General features: G+C 43.8%; 1 protein-coding gene across 1 annotated transcript in view; it reads left to right on the forward strand.

Moving 5' to 3' along the window:
• RNF44 (ring finger protein 44) overlaps nt 1-24,998 on the forward strand; it is a 985,912-nt gene that overhangs the window by 610,264 nt on the left and 350,650 nt on the right. The window contains exon 6 of the mRNA XM_044069361.1: nt 4,801-4,922. Coding sequence (XP_043925296.1) covers nt 4,801-4,922 — 122 coding nt within the window. The remainder of the gene's footprint in view (nt 1-4,800; nt 4,923-24,998) is intronic.

Here is a 24,998-nt window from a genome sequence, read left to right on the forward strand (position 1 = left end):
AGCTCTTGTACTCACTTTCCTCACTTATCTAGAGGAAAATAGTTTTTTATTCAGGCATGTCCAAGGGTCAGCTCCCAATGTTCTCTCCTGTCTATCTGATGAATCTGGGCATTTTGGGGTAATGTAGAAATTGCCTCATGTACACAGACAACCCTCTCCTCCTACCACCCAACACTACAACCTGTGAGAGATGCACTTATCTAGCCATACTGGAGGTAAAGCTCTTTCCAAACAAGACTCAAATTGACAGTCAAGAGGAGAAGGTAAACACTTGCACCACACCACACTCATCACATAGTCTCACTAAATCTACACCACCAAAATACACAAAACCTTTCGCGGAGGCTCTCCGTAATAATCTGCTCAAGCAACAGAGACCTCCAAAGCAGAAATGCAAGCAACCTCCACCCCCCCCCCCCAACACAACCCAAATGACACATAGCCTGCAGACTCAGTGTGCCACTCAACCACAGCCAATAAGGCAAAACAACATACCCAACACACTAGTCATAGGTGACTCTGTAATCAGGCACACTGATGTCCCACTCACCGGGCTAAACAAGGCGAAGGTTACTGTCAGCTGCCTGTTGGGTGCCAGGATTCGCCACATAACTCACGCACGCAGGTCACTCCAGAACAAGTACAAATATGACACTGTCATTGTCCATGTTGGTGTGAACGACCTGAGACGTACCTCCCTGAACTACATGAAAAGAGACATGGAAGAGCTCTCCGATCTTGTAGCCTAGGCAGGTATGACCCTAGCCCTGAGTAGCATTCTGCCATCACCCAGAATAATGCCGCAGTACAAGGACAAAATGATTGGCTTCAACAATTGACTAAGTTTCTGGTGCCATTCTAAAGGGATCCAGTATCTGTCTGCCTGGGATGACATGGTCGACAGACCACGATGCTTTGCCAGAGATGGCCTGCATCTGTCACCCCTGGGATTTCGGATACTGGCTAAGGTTCTTGCCGCCCCTATAGTGCCTTTTTTAGGCAAGGTTCAATGACAAATTCACCACTGTAACAGGAACAGGCAAGCAAAAACTGAGGGTGATGCTACTCAATTCTAGAAGTCTAAATCTCAAAATGCACTCACTCAAGGCACTCCTTAAAATGGAGAACATCGATATCTGTGCACTGACTGAGACCTGGTTCAAGGCTCCAGAGAGCATCCCTGCACTTACCAGGCTATAACTCATACCACACTTTTCAGCCATGTAACCTGGACCGGAACACCAAAGGCGGAGGTGTGTCCATATTCATTAAGGATATCCACACCTCCGGGCTAGTTGCTCAGCATAATGCAGCCGAGGTTATCCATGTGCAACTAACTGGGCAAAACTGCAATCTGAATTGTGGCTTGCTACAGATCACCCACCATGCCCCAGGATTCCCACTCCTCTTTTCTTGATGTACTGGAAAATATTAGGGTTCAACCAAACACCCTAATTATGGGCGATTTCAACTACCCAACCATTAACTGGGAAAACTACTCCTGTACCAACTCCTTCATTCAATGCTTTCTGGAATTTATAAACTCCAATGCCATGGATCCGCTTATCCACACCCCCACCAGGGGCAACAGTATCCTAAATCTAGTCATTACCAACATGAGTGACCGGTGTTCCACACCTGAAGTCAATGCTTCATTGGTCTGATCCGACCATAAGCTAATTACCCTAGATATCAACATCCTGCCCCCACCCCCCATTAAGGAAAGCATGGTAAAAAATTTCTCCAAAGCCAACTTCATGCTTCTTAAGACAGAAGTGGTGAACTTCATGATACCCATGCAGATTGGACAGTACAGTTACGACTACTGAATCCTACACAATTGCACTTTATAAGCAGTTACACGAGTGCATGGATCGTGCTATCCTCAACAGAACCAAGACGCTATCCTCCAAAAAAAGGAAGCCAATCTGGTGGTCCCCTGCCATAAACAAACTGTACAACAGAAGGAAGAAACTGTTGCAAAAGAGAGTAAAATCCCATGAGTGGAGGAGCTCCCTGGTCAGCCTCATTTAGAAGCTGCGATCCCAGATAAAATCCTCCAAAGCTAGTTGCGAAAACAAAAATCGCCACTGATTCTAAAGACAACCACAAAGCATTCTATAGCTATGTCAAGAATCTCAATGGCAACACTCAGATCTGCTCAGAGTTGCAGCACAATGGCACTAAATGTACAGACCCAACTGATATTGCCAACATCCTGGCAGATAGGTTCAGTGATAACTTTACCCCCGTCTCACCCCCTAAAGAGCCCATCTCTATACCGGAAGAATGCAAAGTTCCTGTAATCACGGCTGCACAGGTAAAAACCACACTCTCCAAAGCCAAGAACACAGCATCCGTGGGACCAGACAACATCCCAGGCTGCGTTCTACACGAACTACAGAATGAAATGGCACCCCACCTAAGTACCATGTTCAATCATAGCCTCACCTCAGGCTCTGTGCCTGCTGAATGGCGCACAGCGGCGGTTATCCCACTCCACAAGGGGAGGGAGCCACCACGGACCCTGGGAACTACCACCCAATTAGCCTGACGAGCCTGATCTGCAAGGCCTTGGAACATATCATCACAGAACTTAGAAACAAAGACATTGGTAATCTCCAAACTCTGGACCCCACCCAATTCGGGTTTGTAAAAGGCAGATCATGTCTCCTAAACCTGATAGACTTCTTTGAAGCAGTCACCAAAGCCGTAGACAAGGGTAAGGTGGTTCACACAGCCTATCTAGCTCTTGCCAAGGCTTTCAACACCATCCCCCACTCTGGAATTATAGATAAACTCCCTAAACTAGGTATAAATTCCTATGTCACAAGATGGGTTGCCAACTGGCTCACTGACAGAAACCACACTGTGAAAGTAGCAGACTCCAAATCCGACTTCAGACCAGTTACAAGTGGAGTACCACAGGGTTCAGTCCTGGGTCCTCTCCTGTTTGGTATCTACTTCTCTGAAGTACAGGCTAACACAAAAGGTCTTTGGCTAACGAAGTTCATAGATGACTGCAAACTAGGAGCCATAATCGAAACTCCTAAAGATGTGAACATCCTACAAAAGGGCCTTACTGAGACAGATGCCTGGTGTCAAAGCCATGGCCTCAAGCTCGATGCCAAAAGTACATTGTCATCCCCTTTGGTAAAAACTCTGTACCCATGAGCTACAACATAGGAGGTAGTATACTTAACACCGAAAGTGTGATAAGAGACCTTGGGACACAGGTGGACAGTAGTCTCTCCTTTGATAATCACATTGCCACAGTAGTCAGGAAATCCTTCTATGTGGCACAACCTCATCACAAAAGGTTTCTCATCCAGAAAAAAAAGAGGTCATTGTTCCCCTCTACTCATCACTCATTAGACCCATTATAGAGTACAACGCCCCTTTTGGTATGTACCTCACAAGACATCTACAACAACTGGAAAGGCTGCAGAAATACCTCACAAAGAGGATTACCAACCTCAAACAGATGCCCTACGCAGACAGTCTCAAAAAACACCAGCTTTACTCCGTCACATATCGCCTACTCAGAAGTGATCTCTGCCTAACATACAAAGCTATGTCAAACCCAAAGCTGTTGGACATGCTCCACTTAAAGAAATCCCAATCCCTCCGAGCTACACGCTCTAGGGACCTAAACATTGTCACCACAATAAACAGAACATGCTGGAGGTATAGATTACTGTCCCAGAGACTTCCCATACTCTGGAATAAACTACCTATCTATATCAAACAAAGCTCCTCATTAACACTCTTCAAGAAAAATCTTGATGATTGGATGGGAAATAGGAAATTCACCCCGGGGATCACCTCTGTGGCTCTGCTCGACAGTGGCACAGGAAAATAATTTTTTTGGGTGGCAAAAGCCTGAGTACCTTTTTGGCTGGGCTTGTATAGGCCCCAGAGCCAATAGCCTAGTACCTACCTATGAACAACCTTCTTTCATGACAAATGTGTATCTAATCTGGAGCTAGTCCAAAATGTTCATTTACCACTGTTTTACCCTAGTTAAGTGGATCACAATAAACATCTTATATTTTCTGGATATACTCAGGCAGCTTAGGTGGTATCTAGCAAGCACTAAGGAATTTAGACAGCCTGAACATTTTTTTTTTTTTTTTTTTATGACAGGCCTGTCTCTAAGCAAACAGTTGTTAAACTGGTACCCTCATCAACTGTTATTAGAGCAGTAGTGTACTTGCTCATAGCTGTACAACAGAAAATTTGAAAGTGTTGAAGACTAGCCTAGAGGAGTTCTGAATCCCATCAATAAGAAATCACACTGCAGCACTGAGCCTACTCAAACATCTTGTTGTGGTGAGTGTGCTAACACAGTTGTACTATTGGCGAGGTGAGATCACTGTAGCAGTAAAACATCCCTGCTTCCTTCTCTGTGTTTGGGAACTGTATACACATTTACTGCTTTTTTGGTTAATATGGTTGGGGAAATTTTTTCATTATTTTGTATGTTAGTTTTGGATTTATTATTTTTTTTACTATAATCACAGTTATGAGAGTTTCATCTGATGTGCGTCAAAACCTTCATAGCTATGTGACCAGACTTGATATTGTTAGAGAGATGTGAACTCTGAAAAATCAGGGAGGACAATGGAAGTAGAAAGCAACTGAAATGAAATGCAGTTATTTACTGTTACATGATCACCCTTGAAGACCAACAACTTTGCTGTATTATTATACTGGATTTTATAAAAAGAGCCTTCACTGTAGATGAACTACTTATCTTCAGAAAACTTCATAGTTTTTTAAACTTTCCTTTTCTTACAGGCATTACTGAATTTGGCAGAGAGACTAGGTGAGGCAAAACCACGAGGACTTACCAAGGCAGACATAGAACAACTTCCATCCTACCGTTTCAACCCTGAAAACCATCAGTCAGAGCAAACGCTGTAAGACTTTTTCCTTGTTTTCTGGAGTTTATTTAGATATGGGGAAGAGAACTTGTAAAGATCTGTTAATACGTGCATGTGCACACATATGTATATATAAATGAAGTTAAGCTAAGAAATACATAATGAGTCAAACCTCATCTCTAGTCATTCAAAAATGCCATTCTAGTTCCAGAATTTTTTTTATTTGAGCAGTGAAAGAAAACTCCGAGCAGTTTTTTAGCGATAAATGGCTAAGTTAAAGTAGGTACAAGGTTTGAATTTTAGCTTTTTTTAACTACTGTTTGATTTCCATGACCGAAGATGCAGCAGTTATGTATTCCTTTAATGGAGATGACCAGTTTCAGAAGTTTTTTTTTTTTTTTTAATTTCTAACTGCTTTGAATTCTCAGCATTTTCTTAATTTTAAAGCCAGCAGTACACCCTAAAGCATTTTTGAGTCTTTTCTGTTCTTAACAAGCGTATGTAAGAAGCCTCAGCAGTAAAGCAGTATACAGGATGAAAATCTTTACAGTTTTTTGATTGTGTAAAAATGTTTTGTGAAAAACTTTAATAATATGATCTGTGGTGTTAGTAGAGTTGCTGACTTAACACCCCTTCTTCTCCCTTTATAAAGACACACCCCTGCATTGTGTTAATACATGTGAGAAGTGATTGCAGGAGTAATGCACAGTTTACTTCTGCTGGAACATCTATGTAATGTTTGCTATAAAATGTGCTGACATTGTTTTGTTACAAGGTGTTTTTCTCTTTTAATTTCTACAAAAATGTTGGGTTTCTAATGTCATAACTGGATTTGACCCCATTCTTAAGTCAAAGTGTTTGTGAAATTAGTATTGTGTCACTGTTTGTTAGGAAGAAGTGCTCTTTGCAGCATCCACAACATGCCTAAAATTGACTCCTGCAATTCATATGAGTTACATGTATTGGTAGCATATCTAAATGGGACTGTAAATTCTTTTTTATGAGACCCATTGCTCCTTGGTATCCTCATCCAACATTGCCCTTTTTTCTGCCCACGTATCCTGGTATTGTATGACTTTCTTTGTGTCTCAGTACATAAAGCACAGTAATCACCAGGTATAGCAATTTTCATGATCAGTGCTATACTTTCTTTTTGTGGACTACTATATTTTTTTCACATCTGTTTTTTGAACTGTTGGTAATGGGTGATCCCATGTGATGTAAACTTCATCGTTCTGTATAATACTTTCTGGCTTATATTTCCAGTGCTTCTGAGGTACTTCAGTATTGTAATGTTTACACAGTCCCCAATGCAACAGTCTTGCCACATTATTATACCTTTCAGTATACAGACCCTCTGCCTTTAGTGTATCAAACCCAGCAACAAGATGTGCGACTGTTTTCAGTTCTGTTTTACAGGACCAGCATTTATCTGTTTCTCCCACATGCTCATTGGACTTTGTAAACTAGTGTGTATGTAGTACGCTGTCCTAGGCCACCAGTATTAACCTGGTTTAAATTCACCTATCCTTTAACCATTCCTTCATCAGATGCTGATCAGCATGAGGTTGTTCCAGGAGTTTTCTTATTTGCAACTATATTAATGACTTCTCCACATTACTTACCTACTCATCCGATCCTCCTCCTTGTATTTTTTTTTTTTTTTTGGCACATTTAGTTGCTGCCTGGTTTTTATCTGCTTCTGGTTTGGTTTTCATTCCCACTTAGTACCCGTAATGCTTCTGCTAAACTAAGCAAGGAGGTTATCTTATACTTGATGTCCTTTTCCAGTGTTGCAGTATTCGTACGGCCAGTATACAAAAGTTTTCAGTCCCTTTGAGCTGCGTGGGACATCTGATGTGGCTGAGGGAAATGTGGGCCATAAAAGTGACGTTTGCATGCACCTGCCTTCAGAACTTCTCAACCGCCAGTCGTACGTCAGGTGTTCCTACTACTGCGGACGTTGGATTCAAAGAATTAAGATAAGTACTCCATTGGGGGGACCCTTTCAGTCCTTCCTTTTTACTTGTATTGCTTGTTCATGTCATCCAGAAAGGGCAAGTGTGGCCGACTGATTCCCCACAAGGATGCCCACGATCAGTGTCTTTTCTGCTTGGGACGGTCGCACAACTGCAAGGCTTGCCCTGTTGTCAGGCATTTGTACCCAAGACCCTACGTAGCTGCTTGCATGCTTTAAACCTTTACTTTGAAAACCAACGCCTTAAGCAGATTACTTTAGGGATGGTGGGTCCTCCGATGTCCTTCAAGAATGCAACTGCAGTCATAACATATGGGTTGTCCTGCCTCAGGCAGCCCTCGGTCGGCCGGATTCCAAAGTCTGGGTCCGACGTCGGCTGATGTCGCATTTCTCTCCGACGTCAGAGCGGCTGGAGTATATAAGCATCAGCCGACGCCATTTTCTTCAGTCTTTCTTGCCGCGGTGCCGGCAGAAGCAGTTCGCAAGTGCCGGTCGGTCAGCTCCTGTATTCTTCGAATCCGAAGTCATCAAAAAAGCTAAGTACCCCGTTGGGGACCTTTTCTTGCCTCAGCCGATGTCAGAAATTACTGAAAAAGTTAATAATTGTCTGTCTTGTGGTAAACAAATACCTCATAAGGATTTCCACTCTTACTGTCTTCCTTGCCTTGGCCCAGACCACGACGTCTCGGCCTGTGTCGCCTGTGCTTGCTTCAATAAGCGCACTCTCGGGCGCCGGGCGGAGTTCGCTGAAGACTTTTTCGGCAAAAAATTTGCTTATACAATGCCGTCGGAACTTCCGACATCGCAAACTCCCAAGAAACGAAAAGACCGGGACCGACATCCTCGGCCCGCGTCTACCACCGACTCCACACCAAAACCTACCGCTAGTGCTCCGGTTCCCCCTGAGACGGTTATTCCACCACTCCGAACCGAAGACACCGCAATACTGACGACTCCGATACCAGATACCACTCCGACGCCAGTTATAGATTTTCCTCCGGATACTGAAACCGAGGAAATGCCCGAGACCATTGCTGTAGATAAGGTCACTCCTGCACATGGAGCTGCCAGGCCTCCTATGGCCATGTCTATTAAGGCCTACACTCAGGCTAAGGCAGCCAGCAAGACCAAGCACCTTACAGCTAAAGCCTTACCTCAGCCTACTCCTGAGACACAAATCATGTCTATGGCCGCAGACTTAATTTCCATGATTAGAGGATCCCAGCCTCCTCCTGATAAGAGGCCCCGGATTGAACCCTCTTACCCTATCCCTTCAGATGAAGATTCTGAGGACTCTGTCCACTCCGATGGCCAGGAAGAGCTCTTCCAGACCTGTGAGGACTCGGATGCAGAGGATTCCATCCCCTCGGCCTCCCCTCCTGAGGATATTTCTTTTGGGGAAGTTCTGCATACCATGAGGGAACATTTCAAGTGGCAAGGCCAGGAATATTCTGATTCCAGAAAGCGCCTTCGAACCTTCCTTAAAAAGCCCCAGCACAGGCCCTTAGCTATTCCTCCTGTGTTTGATGTTTTGGATGATCTATATTCTGACTCCAGTGTTACCCCTGATTCTCTTCCTCCTGCTCCAGCCAAGCCAGACCGATATTACAGGGTCCCAGAAACACATTCCCATTTATTCAGGGCCCATACTGTTGATTTAGAAACTATTTCTCAGGGACCTAAAGGTGTTTCAGCTTCCACCTCTAAAAATCCCTTGCCTTCCAACAGGGAAGCTAGGTCATTAGAGAGATGGGGGAAAAAGGTCTACACCTCCACCACTTTATCTATGAGAGCTTTGAATGGCCTCTTTCATATGTTACAATATCAGGATTACCTGTTAGATGATTTACAGAAAACATTGGCTTCTCCTGACCCTTTAGACAGGAAGTCTTTGCAGGAAGCTGTACATAATTCTCAGCAAGTCAGCAATCACTTTCTGTAGTGTGGATATGATGCATTGGAAGCTTCATGTAGGGCAGCTATGACAGGGGCAGTCATTCGTAGACATGCATGGTTAAAAGAACAACCTCTACCAGATCATGTTAAGGCAAAACTTCTGGATGCACCCTTGGAAAAGAACAAGTTTTTTGGTGCTAATGCTAAAGATGTGTTAAAGTCCATCGAGGAAAAAGCAAAATCAGTTCAGACGGTCAAAGATTTCCTCCAGGTTCAGCCCCCCAGATTCAGCAGGAATTGGCCTTCAAAAAACTGGTCCTTTCCTAATCCTGAAAAATTTCAAAGGGGTAAAAACAGGCATGGCCGAGGAAGAGGACAATACAGAGGTCCTTACAGGGGACGACAATGGCAGCCAGCAAACCAAAGAAGTGACACAGGGGTCTCCCCTGCCCCTCAGACACAATCTCAATGACTTTCCTCTACGTCTGCCAACCAAGGAGCAAATAGAAGCTCCCTTGGGCGGAAAATTATCTCTGTTTTCAGACAATTGGCACAGATTGACAAAAGACAAATGGATTTTGGACATTATAGACCAAGGTTACAGGTTCCATTTTCATACCTTACCAAGAAAACAGGGCATGCCAAACCTACCACAAAACCAGAGGGCAGAGGCTATCAAGCAAATTTCTCTGCTTGCTCAGATAAAAGCAATAGAAAGAGTACCACAACAAGAACAAGGCCAGGGGTTTTACTCAAGACTGTTCCTTGTTCCAAGAAAAGAAACTCAATGGAGACCAGTACTGGATTTGTCCGCATTAAACACTTTTCTCATAGTACCAAAGTTCAAAATGCTGACTCTACAGCAACTCCTTCCCATGCTGGGCAAGGGGTCTTGGCTGATTACTCTGGACCTCAAGGAGGCATACCTGCATGTCCCTATCAGACACAGCTGCAGAAGATACCTCAGATTTCTTGCAGGGCCAGAGCATTATCAATTCTCAGCATTGCCATTTGGCTTATCTTCTGCGCCCAGAGTATTCACAAAATGCCTGGCTTCAGTAATTGCTCATTGCAGGCTCCAGGGGATCCAAATTTACCCGTACCTGGACGACTGCCTTATACAAGCGGACGACAAATTGATGTTGACAAAAAACTTGAACTATGTCATACAATTACTTCAGGCTCTGGGATACACAGTCAACTTCCAAAAGTCAAGACTTCAACCATCCCAGCAAATAACCTTCTTAGGAGCCAATCTAGACACAGCCTCTCAAATGGCTTACCTGACAGAAGACAAGCAAGAGAAGTTAACTCATTATTTCAAGGGTTTGGCAAAACTCACCCAGATGACTGCAAGGAGATTCCTACAGGCCCTGGGTTACATGGCATCCTGCATTCTCCTGGTTCCATTAGCAAGACTACACATGAGAAAGCTTCAATGATACTTAAAAAGCCTATGGTCTCAGCACAGCAACAACTTAGAGACAACCATACCGCTCATTCCATGCCTACAAAAGGAATTCCTATGGTGGGCCTCAGTAAGCCAGGCAAACACAGGTATGTCATTCAAAAAGCCTCAGATAACACAGACCATGACCACAGACGCCTCAGACATTGGATGGGGGGCGCACATGGAAGGCAGATGTATACAAGGACAATGGTCTCCAAAGGAAACACATCTGCATATAAACCAAAAGGAAATGCTGGCAGTAATGCATGCCATCGAGGCCTTTCGACAACAACTTCAGCAAGGCAATTTACTGATACGGACAGACAACACCACTGTGATGTGGTATATAAACAAGCAAGGGGGCACCCATTCCTACCCCCTTTGCAGACTGACAATGAATCTTTGGGAAAAATCACTGAGCCTAAACATACAGTTACAATCCCAGTTTGTTCCAGGCAAAGACGATGCGCTGGCGGACAGCCTAAGCAGGAATTTCATAGATCCACACGAGTGGAGGTTACACCCGAAGATCTTCACACAACTCACCTCAACATGGGGCAGGCCAGAAGTAGACCTATTTGCCTCTCACCTCAACCATCATCTACAAAAATTCTGTTCAAGGACATACCATCCACAAGCTTGGAAAATAGATGCTCTTTCATTCAACTGGAAATTCCTAAAAATCTATGCATTCCAACCTCTGCCACTGATGACCACAGTATTACTAAAGATCAAAGCAGAGAGACCCAAGGGGATCCTAACAGCTCCAGACTGGCCAAGACAACACTGGTACCCACTACTACGGAGCATATGTCACAACAAGAAGTGGGCCCTTCCCCAATGGCCCCTACTTTTGACTCAGCACAACTTCAAGACAGTGCATCCAAACCTTCAGACACTGCAGCTAACAGCCTGGGAGATCCCATGAATAACCTCAATCTATCTCTCTCTAAGGAAGTTCAGCGGATATTAACAGAAGCTCGAAGACCGTCCACCAGAAAGGTTTACTTAGCAAAATGGAAGAGATTCAGCATTTGGAATACCAGCAAGGGACATGATGCATCATTATTGAACATCCCACTCATCCTGGAATATTTGGCAGATATGCTTCAGAATAGACTCTCATATTCTTCCATAAAGATACATGCTTCAGCTATTTCAGCTAGATATAACACTGATCCACCTGTGTTTTCACATCCTTTGCTAAGGCAATTCCTCAGGGGAATCAAGAACATTAAGCCACCAAGAAAGGCTCCAGTGCCAGCTTGGGACCTCAACTTTGTCCTAGAAAAACTGACTCTACCTCCGTTTGAGCCAGCAGCTTCAGTGGACTTGCAATTTCTCTCATGGAAGACAGCTTTCCTGTTGGCAATTACCTCAGCAAGAAAGGTTTCGGAACTACAGGCCCTAATGGCAATGCCACCGTTCATAATCTTTCACCGAGACAGGGTCTCCTTAAGAACCAACCCTACTTTTATGCCAAAGGTGGTATCTAGGGTTTCTTTAAATCAAGCTATTTATCTGCCTGCTTTCTTCCCCAATCCTGAGAACAAAGGGGAAAGACTGTTACCATACCTTGGACATTCACAGACAACTTCGCTACTACCTGGACAGAACCAAGACCAGTAGGAAGTCTGATCAACTTTTTGTAGCTTACGCCCCTGGAGTACAAGGAAAAGCAATTTCAAAACAGACTATTTCAAAATGGATTGGACATTGCATCAGATTTTGTTATTCCTTCCATGGGAAGATTGTTCCAGCCAATGTCAGACCACACTCCACCAGAGCTACAGCCACCTCTACAGCATTCTTAAGAGGGGTGCCTACAAAGGACATTCTAGAAGCTGCTACATGGAGCTCCGTGCATACATTATCCAAACACTACAATCTCCCTCTATACTCCAGATCCAGAGCAGGCTTTGCTTCGACAGTCTTGCAGGGTTTGATTGCCACACCATCTCTTTCCTAGAGCATCCCCCCCCCCCCCCCAGCTAAGCTATGGTATTCTACCCATATGTTATGACTGCAGTTGCATTCTTGAAGGACATGGTACAGTTTTGTACCTACCATAAATGTAGATGTCCGATAGATATGCAACTGCAGTCGGATTTTCCCTCCCTCCATACCCCTCTATGCCTTGGGTCCACTCCTATCCCTGTTTCTCTTAGCTGGGGATATCTGTTATGGTGTATCTGTTTATTGCTTACTTATTTGTCTGGAATCCTGTTTTTGTCTTCCAATTTGATTACAGCCTTCCTTGGAGGGCACCTGGCATCTGGGGTAAGAAACACTGAAGAAAATGGCGTCGGCTGATGCTTATATACTCCAGCCGCTCTGACGTCGGAGAGAAATGCGACATCAGCCGACGTCGGACCCAGACTTTGGAATCTGGCTGACCGAGGGCTGTCTGAGGCAGGACAACCCATATGTTATGACTGCAGTTGCATATCTATCGGACATCTACATTTATGGTAGGTACAAAACTGTACTTTCCTTCAGAACTGCCAAAAAAGGCCAAGACCTTACAGCCTACCTCTTCCGCTGAGCCTTTACTGTCCTATCCTCAGCCTGTGTCTGACCTTGGTCTGGTAGAGGGATCCAGATTCGGATCTGCTGCAGTGGATGTAGCAGGTACCTCCACAGATGCCGTACAATCCCATGGTGAGAACACATCTGCTGAGGCTTTACGTACATTAGTCTCCGTCAGGGGGAACCATCATTTTCAGAAGGCCTGTCGCATCCCTCTAGTCCTTTGCTGTCTCCAGATTCAACACCCCTTCAGACACCTGCTAGGCCCCTTAAAAAGAAAGACAAAAGAAAGCACATCTCTTCTTCTTCTGAAAGCATGCCTGATTGGCAGGCTTTCAGTCAAAGCCTGTTTAATGCTTTCATGGCCTTGCGGCCTACCTCTACTGTGAGTGCTAACATATCCCCACCACTCCTGAGCTCTATGCCTCAGACCTCAGATCCTAACATGAGGGAAGAGGAAGACTTTTCTGATTCCTCCTCTGAGGAATTTTTATCTTACAACATCCAGATTTCTTCCACCTTGGGGTATGGCTCTCCAGTGGAAGAATCAGTCGATCCTGACTCCCCCTGCTGAGGTCCTGACCTTTGGGGAAACTGTCTCCAAGATGAAAGATCATTTCAAGTGGGAATCCTCTGAGATAACTGAGGTCCAAAAAAGATATAAATTGTGTAAAATCTTACCATAACCATAGATGTCCTTCTCTTCCATGTTGTAGTATTCCTTCCCACCCTCCTTCCTTTCCTGTTAGGTTGCATTTCGCTTTCTTGGTGGCACTGGACCGGCATTGCCCTTATTAGGACTGGCTCCAACTGGGGCTTTTAGTTTTGAGGGTTGTTGTGTGCAGACATCACTTTTATGGCCAACATTTCCCTCCGCTATGTCAGACGACCCATGCACCTCAGAGGGACTGAAAACTTTTGTATACTGGCCATACATATGCAAGACAAGGAGTAAACCCATATGTAAAATACTGCATGGTAAGTAACTTGCCATCTGACGATGTATAAACTGTACATTGGAATAGATGCCTAAGAGAAAGACATCTGTGGTTATGGTAAGGTTTTACACAACTTTTCTTTCTCTTTGTTTTAAAACTTTCACTATGTTTGAATCTGATGATGTCAGCAGAGATGTATGCAGTCCTACAACTGCAGATATGTATGGGTAATCAGTTTCGAGGAGGCCTATGCCCCCCTTCAGAATGGGGAATATATAATCTTGGTTTACACTTTTTTTTTTAATGTGTGTGTATATATATATATATATATATATATATATATATATATATATATATATATATCATTTGATAAGTGTGAAGCATTTTTTTTGTTTTTCCTGTCCAACTGATCCAGTGTCTTTTGGGGCCAATCACCCCAAAACTGTAAGCTAGACCAGGAAGAGCACATTGGTTTATAGCTTGGACTTTGTTCCTACATGTCAGGGCTGTTTTCAGTATTAATTTTAGTCTTCTAAAATATTCCTTACTAAGTTTTGTTCGTATTTCTTCGTGTTTTATTGTAGATCCTTCATCAGTTCCCAGATACTTATATACTCCCTTCTGCACAAGTTCCTTTGTCACATTCTTGCCCCAGACTGATGTTTTCTTTGTGCTGCAGCTTTCCTGTTTTAAATGTTACTTTTGCACTTTTATCAAGACTAAATGACATTCATGTATCATCTGAGAAAGTTTTGACCACTTCCAGTTGTGCTTTCACCTCCTCATCTGATGAACTATACAGTTTTAAATCATTCACAAAAAAATAGATGAAAAGCCTTTACACTTTGCTGTTTTCTGAGAGCCAGATTGTAACCATGACCTAATGGGTTAAGGGCAAGACAAAAGAAAAATGGTGAGTTACCCTGGAATATCCCCCGTTAAATTTTTATCCCCGAGATGATGATTTGTCCTTTATCATGGCTTAGGTGAAAAGTGGTTTTCCTCTGATGTTCTTCATGTTTCACTGTTGCAGTCATTACATTTGGGTAATCCTGCTGGCAGGTTGCCCTCAGTCAGCCTGAATTCCAATGTCCTGGGTCCTGCATTGGCTGCTGTCACCCCTTCCCTGACGTCAGGTCGTCGGGGGTATAAAAGAAGCAGCCAACGCCATTTTCTTTAGTCTTTCTTGCCACACGGTGCCCGAAGCAGAAGCAGTTCACAAGTGCCAGTCGGCCAACTCCTGAGATTTTCGTGTTCGAGTTTCATATCCAAAGTCTTCAATAAAGCTAAGTACCCCTTTGGGGAAACTTTTTTCTTGCTCCAGACCGATGTCAGAAAAAGTAAATGATTGTATTTCTTGTGGAAAGCAAATACCTCATAAGGACTTTCATTCTTACTGTATTCCTTGCCTAGGCCCTAATCACAACGTTTCTGGTTGTCGGTTTTGTGCTAGATTTAACCAACGCACTATTAAGCGTCGGTATGATTTTGCTTTAAACTATTTTGGACGCTGGTTTAATTATCCAGAAATGTCGTCGGATAGCCATCCGACTACCGGCGTTCACAAAAAATGCAAAGAGAAGGAGAGAGACAACCGAGGCCCAAAACTGACGACGAAACTACTTCTAAGCCAGTCACCGGTTCTCAGTGAGGTGTTTTCGCAGCCCCTGACGCCCGCTACTTTAGAGTCGCAGGCCGCTACCGACTCCCACATGGAGTCTGCCATGCCGCTGGAAACTCAAGGTGTTGGAGCCTCTGATACCATTCCTTCAGATGGGTCCGGAGCCGCTGAGCAGGCACCGGCTTCTGAGGGTGTATTCAGACCTAAACATCTTTACATCAAACCTAATTCAACTTCAAAGACAGAGGCTAAAGCACATTCTAAAGCAAAGAAACAAAACTCAAGAGCCACGTGGACAGGCCTCTATGCCCAAAAAACAGATGCTCAAAATGGCCAAAGACTTGATTACCTTGATCAGGGTTTCCCATCCCCCTCCTGATAAGAGGCCTAGGCAAGAGACTGACTATGAATCTTCAGATTAGTTTTCTATTTCTTCTGATTCCTCTTCTGATCAGGAATATTCTCTTCCCCCCTATGAGGATTCTGAGGCTGAAGAGTCTGTTCCTTCAGCTTCTCCTCCAGAGGACTATTCTTTTGGGGAAACTTACCATGAGGGAGCATTTCCAGTGGGAGGGCCAAGATTTTTCAGAATCTAAAAAGAGGCTCAGGGATTTCGTTTTACTACCTCAGCACAGGCCACTAGCCATTCCACCTGTGTTAGACATTGTAGATGATGTTTTTTTCGGAGTCTAGTCTTACCCCTGACTCCTTACCTCCAGCTCCTGTTAAGCCTGACAGATATTACAGGGTTCCTGACTCTCATAAATTCCTTTTTAAAAACCCTGCTGCAGACCCAGAAACTATTTCACAGGGTCCCAAAGGAGTTAAGGCTTCTGCTGCAAAAAAACCCTACCCCCTCTGACAGAGATTCTAGGGCACTAGATAGATGGGGAAAAAGGTTTACACATCTGCTACCTTGGCTATAAGGGCCTTAAACTGTCAGTTTCATATGCTAAAATATCAGCAACATGTCATGGCATTGCTTAAACAGAAAATGTTGTTAAACTCAGAATGTGCAGAAAACAAGGACATGCAGGATTTATTGCATGCAGCTGAACAAGTTGGAAAGCATACTTTGCAATGTGGTTTTGATTCTTTGGAGGCCTCCTGCAGGGCCACAGTTACAGGTTCTGTAATTAGAAGGCATGCTTGGTTAAAGGAACAAAATCTGCCTGATCATGTCAAAGTTAAACTATTAGATGCACCTTTACAGCATGATACTTTGTTTGGTGTTAAGGCAGAAGAGGTGTTTAAGAAAATGGAGGATAAAGCTAAATCTATCCAAACTGTCAAAGATTTTTTACAAGTACAGCCACCTAGGTTTAGTAGACACTGGCCAACCAAGAATTGGTCCTTTCCTGTGTCAGACAGACCTCAAAGGGGCAGATCCAGACGCCCTAGAGGCAGATCCCAGGCACAAGGTTCATACAGGTCAAAGCAATGGGGTGCTTCTACCTCCAAAGTTGGAGAAGACAAATCACAACCATACAGGAAACAGTCCCAATGACTTCCCTCTGCCTGCATCAAGCACTTATCTACTGGCAGCACCTTTAGGGGGGAAATTAGCACTTTTTTCACAAAATTGGCACATTATAACCCAGGACAAGTGGGTTCTAAATATAGTGTCACAAGGCTACAAGTTCCATTTTCATACCTTGCTAAAGGCAAACGGCTGGCCAGATTTGCCAAAAAATCAATGGGCAGAGGCACAAAAACAAGTCTCATCCCTCATGGACATGGGGGCCATTCGACAAGTACCAGAGCAAGAGCAGGGACAAGGATTTTACTCGAGTGTTCTTGGTACTCAGAAAGGACAAGGCCTGGAGGCCAGTACTGGACCTATCTATTCTGAACACATTCCTGGATATACCAAAATTCAAGATGTTGACTTTGCAGCAACTTCTGCCCATGCTGGGCAAGAACGCATGGCTTGTGACTTTAGACCTAAAAGAGGCATACCTGCATGTCCCAATCAGACAGTTATGCAGAAGATACCTCAGATTCAAGGCTGGCTCAATGCATTACCAATTCTCTGCACTGCACTTTGGCTTATCTACTGCGCCCAGGGTCTTTACAAAGTGCCTGGCACCAGTAACTGCATTCTGCAGACAAAGAGGAATACAAATATATCCTTACTTGGACGACTGTCTAATTCAAGCAGAGAGAACAAGGACATTCTTCTACAGCATCTGGCATTTGTAAAAAGACTTCTAACATGCCTAGGGTACACAGTCAATGACAATAAATCAAAACTAGTACCCTCTCAAGAGATAATATTCCTGGGTGCAAGCTTAAATACAACTGCCCAGATGGCTTATCTCACGCCAGACAAACAAAGGCAACTGACTGCCTATTTCAAAATGTTGGCAACAAAGGCCCAGTTATCTTCAAGAAAAATTCTGCAGGCTTTGGGCTTTATGGCATCCTGCATCCTACTAATTCCATATGCAAGACTGCATATGAGGAAATTTCAATGGTACCTAAAAAGTGTTTGGACTCAAGATTGCCACAACCTGGAAACTATGATTACTCTCATTCCCTGCCTGCAACAGGAGTTTCGATGGTGGGCAAAGGCTTGTCACCAAAACAAGGGACAGAAATTCACATTACTCCCAGCCAGGCAGACACTAACAACAGATGCATCAGATTATGCCTGGGGGCCCACTTAGCAGGAAGATGCATTCAGGGAACATGGTCCTCAAACCAAATGCATCTACATATCAATCAAAAAGAGATGCTAGCTGTTCAAAATGTCCTGACTGCCTTCAAGGACCTACTTCATCCGGGACAACTACTGATAGACAGACAACACCACGGCCATGTGATATATAAACAAGCAAGGGGGCACACATTCTTACCCTATTTGCAGACTAGCCATGACTTTGTGGGACACAGCATTGATTTACCAAGTTCATCTGCATGCACAATTCTTGCAAGGAAGGAAAAATACTCTGGCAGACGAACTAAGCAGAAACATCATGGATCCCCATGAGTGGCAGCTGGATCCACAAGTCTTCAGCATGATAACAAGGAAATGGGGTTGCCCGGACATAGATCTATTTGACTCCCCTCACAACTACCAACTAAAAAGATTCTGCACAAGGACTTATCACAGACGAGCATGGAAAGTGGACGCCCTATCTTTCAGATGGAAAAACCTATCAGTATATGCCTCTCCTTCCCAAGGTACTCCTAAAGGTCAGACAGGAGAAGCCAAAGATGATACTGTTTGCCCCAGACTGGCCCCGCCAGTACTGGTATCCAATACTAAGGAACTTGTCTCGATGCCCAGTTTGGAACTTACCTCAAATACCTCATCTACTGTCCCAGCAAAACAATCATATCCTGCACAGCCAACTCAGGACTTTAAACCTGGCAGCATGGCGGATAATGAAATCATACAAAACACACCTCTCAGTAAAGCTGTGATGGATGTCATTTTGGAAGCCAGAAGGCCTAGTACTAGAATATCTTATGCTGGAAAATGGAAGAAATTCTGTGCTTGGAACCAGGCACAAGGAACTGATACAGCTGTGCCAAATATTTCTCAGATTTTGCAATACTGAGATGCTGGACAAAGGCCTATCTTTTTCATCTATTAAAATCCATGCCTCTGCCATTTTGGCTCATTACAATACAGAGCCACCAATCTTTTCTCATCCCTTATTAAAGAAGTACCTCAGAGGAGCCAAAAATTTAAGGCCTCCAAGGCGAGATCACCAATGCCTGCATGGGACCTCAACTATGTGTTGGAAAACTCACCCTGCCTCCTTTTGAGACAGTTGCTACTGCTGATATAAAGTTTTTATCTTGGAAAACAGCTCTGCTCCTAGCAATAACTTCTGCAAGACGAGTTTCAGAGCTACAGGCACTCATGGCTGTGGAACTTTTTATCATTTTTTATCCAGACAGGGTATCCCTGAGGACAAACCCAACATTTATGCCTAAGATGGTGTCCAGTGTGACTCTTAACCAAACTGTTCATCTGCCAACTTTTTATCCAAATCCACAGAACAAGGGGGAGAGAATTATGCATTCTTTGGATGTACACAACTTAGATTCTACTTGGACAGAACCAAAGTTTTCAGAAAAACAGAGCAATTACTAGTGGCATATGCTGCAGGATCACAAGGAAAGGCTATCTCAAAGCAGACTATTTCAAAGTGGATAGGCCACTGCATTCGTTTCTTCTATTTACACAATGGCAAGCCAGTGCCTAAGGGCATTAGGCCACATTCAACCAGAGCTGCAGCCATTTCAGCAGCCTTTCTCAGGGGAGTACCTACCAAGGACATTTTAGAGGCTGCTACTTGGAGTTCAGTGCACACCTTTACAAAGCACTATCATCTGCCACTCTACTCTAAATCCAGGGCAGGCTTTGCCACTGCAGATCAGCAGGGCCTCATAGCCGCTCCTATTGCTGTTTAGCTCCAGCCTCCCAACCATAGCTTTGGGACTCTACCCAAATGTAATAACTGCAACAGTGAAACACGAAGAACATAGTACAGTTGTGTACACTTACCATAAATGTAGATGTTCGAGTGTATTCACTGTTACATTCCAGGTTACCCACCCGCCATCCCTCTTTTCTTCTGATGGAACCTATCTTTCCTTCTCTGATTTACACAACCTATGTGGTGTATTGGCTTGTAGATGAAGGTAAAGTTTATATTGGTGCATGTAATTTGTGTATATATATATGTATATATATATATATGTATGTATGTGTGTATATATATATATATATATATATATATATATATATATATATATATATATATATAATATACATTTTGGCTACCCTTTTAGGGGGCAACTGACATCTGGGACAAGAAAAACTAAAGAAAATGGCGTTGGCTGTTTCTTTTATACCCCTGACGACCTGACGTCAGAGAAGGGGCGACAGCAGCCAACGCAGGACCCAGGACTTTGAAATTCAGGCCGACTGAGGGCAACCTGCCAGCAGGATTACCCAAATGTAATGACTGCAGCAGTGAATACACTCTAACATCTACATTTATGGTAAGTGTACACAACTGTACTTTTCTTGGTCACTGTAATATAACTGATCAATGTGTAGGGTGTATTGTATACATCTGAGAGCACTCCTTTATCCGTGAATGTGGAATCCTGTCAAATTTTTTTTTGTAATCTAGCCATGCCATACTTGGATTCTGCCACTTTTTACAAATTCTCCATTATGAATTTAACAAATGATCCTTTGTTCCATATGACCTTCTTTTGTTACTCTTTTGTTCTATTACCATGATTGACTTTTTTAAAATGGCTATAAACTCTGTCGGCATCAATTCCAATGTACAGTTTGTACATAGTCAGATGGCAAGTTACTGGACTGTAGTTTTTTGAATAGCTTGCAGGTTCACTGTTAAGGAGGATTATTGTTTTTCCTGTTAACCAGGTTGGTATCTGTTCGGGATGCATATATAATTATTTCTTACTCGGGGCCAAATTTTTGTGTAAAGATGTTAATACATTTAGCCAAAAGTTGGGTACTGCATCTGGGCCTGGGGTTTTCCGGTTAGGAGCTTTTCTTAATTTTGTTTCAATTTCTCTGGCTGTTAATTCATCCCATTTCATATTGTGTATGTTTGAACTTCTACTGTTTCTTTAACATCTGTCTGTTCAGCATCTGTATTATGTTCCACAGGGTCTTCATAGATATTTCACCAAAATGTCTCTTTCTTCTTGTTTTGGTGGTGTTTATATCCCTTTTGCTTTATTTCCCAATTCTCTGTAAAACTTTTTTTGGGTCTTCATTGAATTCCTTATTTTGTACTTTTCCTTTATATTTATCTGCATATCTTCTAAGTTTTTCTGCCTGTGCTGATATTTTTAATTTATTATTTGCGATAGTGCACGTTGAATCCTGATCTGTTCTGATACTGGGCATTGTTTTTATCACGTCTATCTGAGTATTTTTGTTCTATTCCCTGTTCTGTACTCTAACAGTCACACTTTTTGTCTTAACTGCTTTGTTTTTTTCTCTATTCAATACTTCCATGATAACATTTGATGTTCTTCGTCTCCCATTGCTGCAGTCCTTACATATGGGTAGTCCGCTGTCCACAATTGGCCCGAATACCAAAGGGCTAGAACCGGCGTCGGTCATCGGCGCCCGAGACTGACGTCAGTACGTGCCAGTACAAATGCGCATGACCGACGCCATATACTCAGTCTTTCTTGCCGCGTGGTCCTAAGCAGAAGCAGCCTTTTGCAAGTGCCGTTCGGCGTTCTGGAATTGTCGGTTTTTGAGTTTCAGACCGGAGACCAAGTTGGGCTAAGTACCCCATTGGGGACACTTTTGTTTTTTTCTTGCCTCAGTATTGACGGATGTCAGAAAAAGTTAATAACTGTATTTCTTGTGGGAAACAGATTCCTCATAGGGATTACCATTCACTCTGTATTCCTTGTTTAGGGCCTGAGCACGACGTGGTTGGGTGTCGCTTTTGTGCTACTTTTAACAAGCGTACTATTAAACGTCGGTTGGACTGTGCTAGGCTTGTGTTTGGTAAACGTTGTAATTACAACATGCCGTCGGATTCTCAGACGCCTGGTTCTTCTAAGAAACGCAAAGAGAAGGCTTTGCGGTCCAAACAGGATGAGTCGTCCACTCCGGACGGTTCTGTAGAACCACCGAATACTTCAGCGGCTCCTTCTGAAAGTTTACCTGAGTCTCAAGGGGAGCCTTTGTTACTACAGGGAGTGGCTTCTCCTGTGTTAGGCCAGGCTGAGGGTGCTTCTCAGATGTCGGTGGTTCCCTCCCCTCATAGGGTAGTTAGGCCTCCTCCTTCTCAAAGCAAAAGCCATTCTAAGTCTAAGTCTGCCCCTGCTGGTGCTAGTCCCCAGGGTCCAGCTCCTAGGAAGCACATGTTAAAGATGGCTGAAGATTTGATAACTTTAATTAGGGGTTCTATCCCCCCCCCCCCCGAGAAGAGGCCCAGGGTACAGACCGAGTTGGAGGGTTTGGTTCAGTCTTCCAATGAGTCAGATTCTTCTGTGGAAGAACTTCAGGATTTCCTCCCTATTCTGATTCGGAGGCTGAGGACACTACTCCTCTCGTCCCCTCCAGAAGATTTTTCTTTCTCTGAGACTTTGCATTCCATGAGAGAACATTTCAAATGGGAAGGCCAGGATTATTCTGATTCTCGTAAAAGGCTAAGAGAATTCTTGTTTTTGCCTCAGCATAGGCCCTTGGCTATTCCTCCTGTACTGGATGTTGTTCAGGATGTATTTTCTGAGGCTGCCCTTAACCCAGATTCTCTGCCTCCTGCCCCGGTTAAACCAGATAGATACTACAGGGTTCCGGAAGCTCACAAGTACTTGTATAAGAGTCCTAGGGCTGATCCAGAAACTATTACTCAAGGCCCCAAAGGTGTTAGTGCTTCTGTGGTTAAGAATCCAGTTCCTCTGGACAAGGATGCTAGGGCCCTGGATAGGTGGGGTAAAAAACTGTATACCTCTTCTACTTTGGCTATGAGAGCTATAAATTGTCAGTTTCATATGCTCAGGTATCAAATTTTTTTGCTGGGCCAATTGAAATGTAAAGTAGATGCTTTAGCTGAAGGTATTGAATGTAAGGAGCTTCAGGATTTAGTGCATGCTTCAGACCAAGTTGGTAAGCATTCTTTGCAGTGTGGTTTTGATGCTTTACAGGCTTCTTCCAGGGTGGCTGCTACTAGTTCAGTTGTTCGCAGGCATGCCTGGCTTAAAGATCAGACCTTGTCAGAGCATGTTAAGGCTCGAATTATGGATGCTCCTCTGCAATCTGATGTTCTTTTTGGCCCTCCAGTAGAGTTAGTTTTGAAAAAATGGAGGAAAAAGCTAAGTCTATGCAGACGGTTAAGGACTTTTTACAGGTTCAGCCCCCTAAGTTCAGTAGAAATTGGCCTGCTAAGAGATGGTCTTTCCCCTCTTCGGATTATCAATCTAGGGGCAGGTCGAGGCGTGGTAGAGGTAGGGCTTCCTCTCAGGGCCCTGTTACTTCTAGGACTTTGAGTTCTTCTACCCTTTCTGCTGGGGAGGGCAGGGGTCAGTCCTTTCGGAAACAGACCCAATGACCTGTGTCTTCAGCTGCCGGACTCTGCCTTGCTGGCAGCTCCTCTAGGAGGAAAACTGGGACTTTTCAAAAGGAATTGGCATTTGGTTACCCAAGACAAATGGGTATTGGACATAATAAATCGAGGCTACAAATTTTATTTTCACACATTCCCTCCTTTCAAAGGTATGCGGATGTGCCTCATCAGCAAAGACTGGAAGCACAGGCACAAATTTCTTCTCTGCTTCAGTTGGGAGCAATACAGGAAGTACCTTCTGCAGAAAGGGGCACAGGGTTTTATTCCAGTCTTTTCTTAGTGCCAAAGAAAGGAAATACTTGGAGACCAATTCTGGATTTGTCCATTCTAAACACCTTTCTGGAAATTCCAAAATTCAAGATGTTAACACTGCAACAGCTGTTACCTATGCTGGGCAAAGATCACTGGATGGTGACTCTGGATCTCAAAGAGGCCTATCTTCACATTCCTATCAGGCCCAGTTGCAGGAAATTCCTGAGATTTCGGAATGGGAATTTGCATTATCAGTTCTCTGCATTGCCCTTTGGCTTGTCTACTGCGCCCAGGGTATTCACAAAAGTCCTGGCTCCAGTGATAGCTTTTCTCAGACTAAAAGGAATTCAAATTTATCCTTATCTGGACGACTGTTTGATTCTGGCTCAAGGCAAGCACGAACTTCTTCAACATCTGCAGTATGTAATGACAGTTTTAAGATGCCTAGGGTATTCTGTGAACGAAATAAAGTCCAGTCTAGTACCCTCACAAGAGATGTGTTTTCTGGGTGTAAGACTGAACACAGCTGCTCAGATGGCATTTCTTACCCCGGACAAACAAAGAAATCTTCACCTATACTTCCAGCAGTTATCAGTAATGTCCAGGCTGACTGCAAGGACAGTCCTTCAAGCCTTGGGGTTCATGGCATCTTGCATTCTAGTACTTCCAATGCCAAACTGCATATGAGGAAGCTGCAATGGTATCTCAAAAGCGTTTGGACTCAACACAGCCACGATTTGGACACTGTCATTCGGATTCTGCCTTGCATTCAGAAAGAATTTGTGTGGTGGGCTCAGGAATGTCACCTAAACAAGGGACTCTCTGTGACCCAACCAGAGGCAAGTCAGATATTAACGACAGACGCCTCGAGTCAGCCTGGGGAGCTCATTTCACAGGAAAATGGATTCAAGACCTTTGGCCCCCAGAGCTACTTCACTTGCATATCAACATGAAAGAGATGCTGGCAGTTCAATTTGCTTTGGAAGCATTCAAGGGCCTACTTCAACCAGGACTGGTGTTGATTCAACAGACAACACAACTGTCATGTGGTACATCAACAAGCAGGGGGGAACTCATTCTTACCCTCTTTGCAGACAAGCAATGCTGTTATGGGACACTGCTTTAAATCTGCACATCACTCTTCGAGCACAGTTTCTGCCAGGAGCGCAAAATTCTTTAGCAGATGTTCTGAGCAGACAGATTGTGGATCCTCATGAATGGAAGTTGGACCCTCAGGTATTTCTTCAGTTGACCATGGCTTGGGGAACTCCAGACATAGATATGTTCGCTTCTCCTCTGAATTTCCAACTGCCACTGTTTTGCACAAGGCTGTTTCATCCAACAGCCTGGAAAAT

The sequence above is a fragment of the Protopterus annectens genome, chromosome 4.part0 (assembly GCF_019279795.1).
Source record: "Protopterus annectens isolate FY-2018-M chromosome 4.part0, PAN1.0, whole genome shotgun sequence".
Classification (NCBI taxonomy): domain Eukaryota; kingdom Metazoa; phylum Chordata; order Ceratodontiformes; family Protopteridae; genus Protopterus; species Protopterus annectens.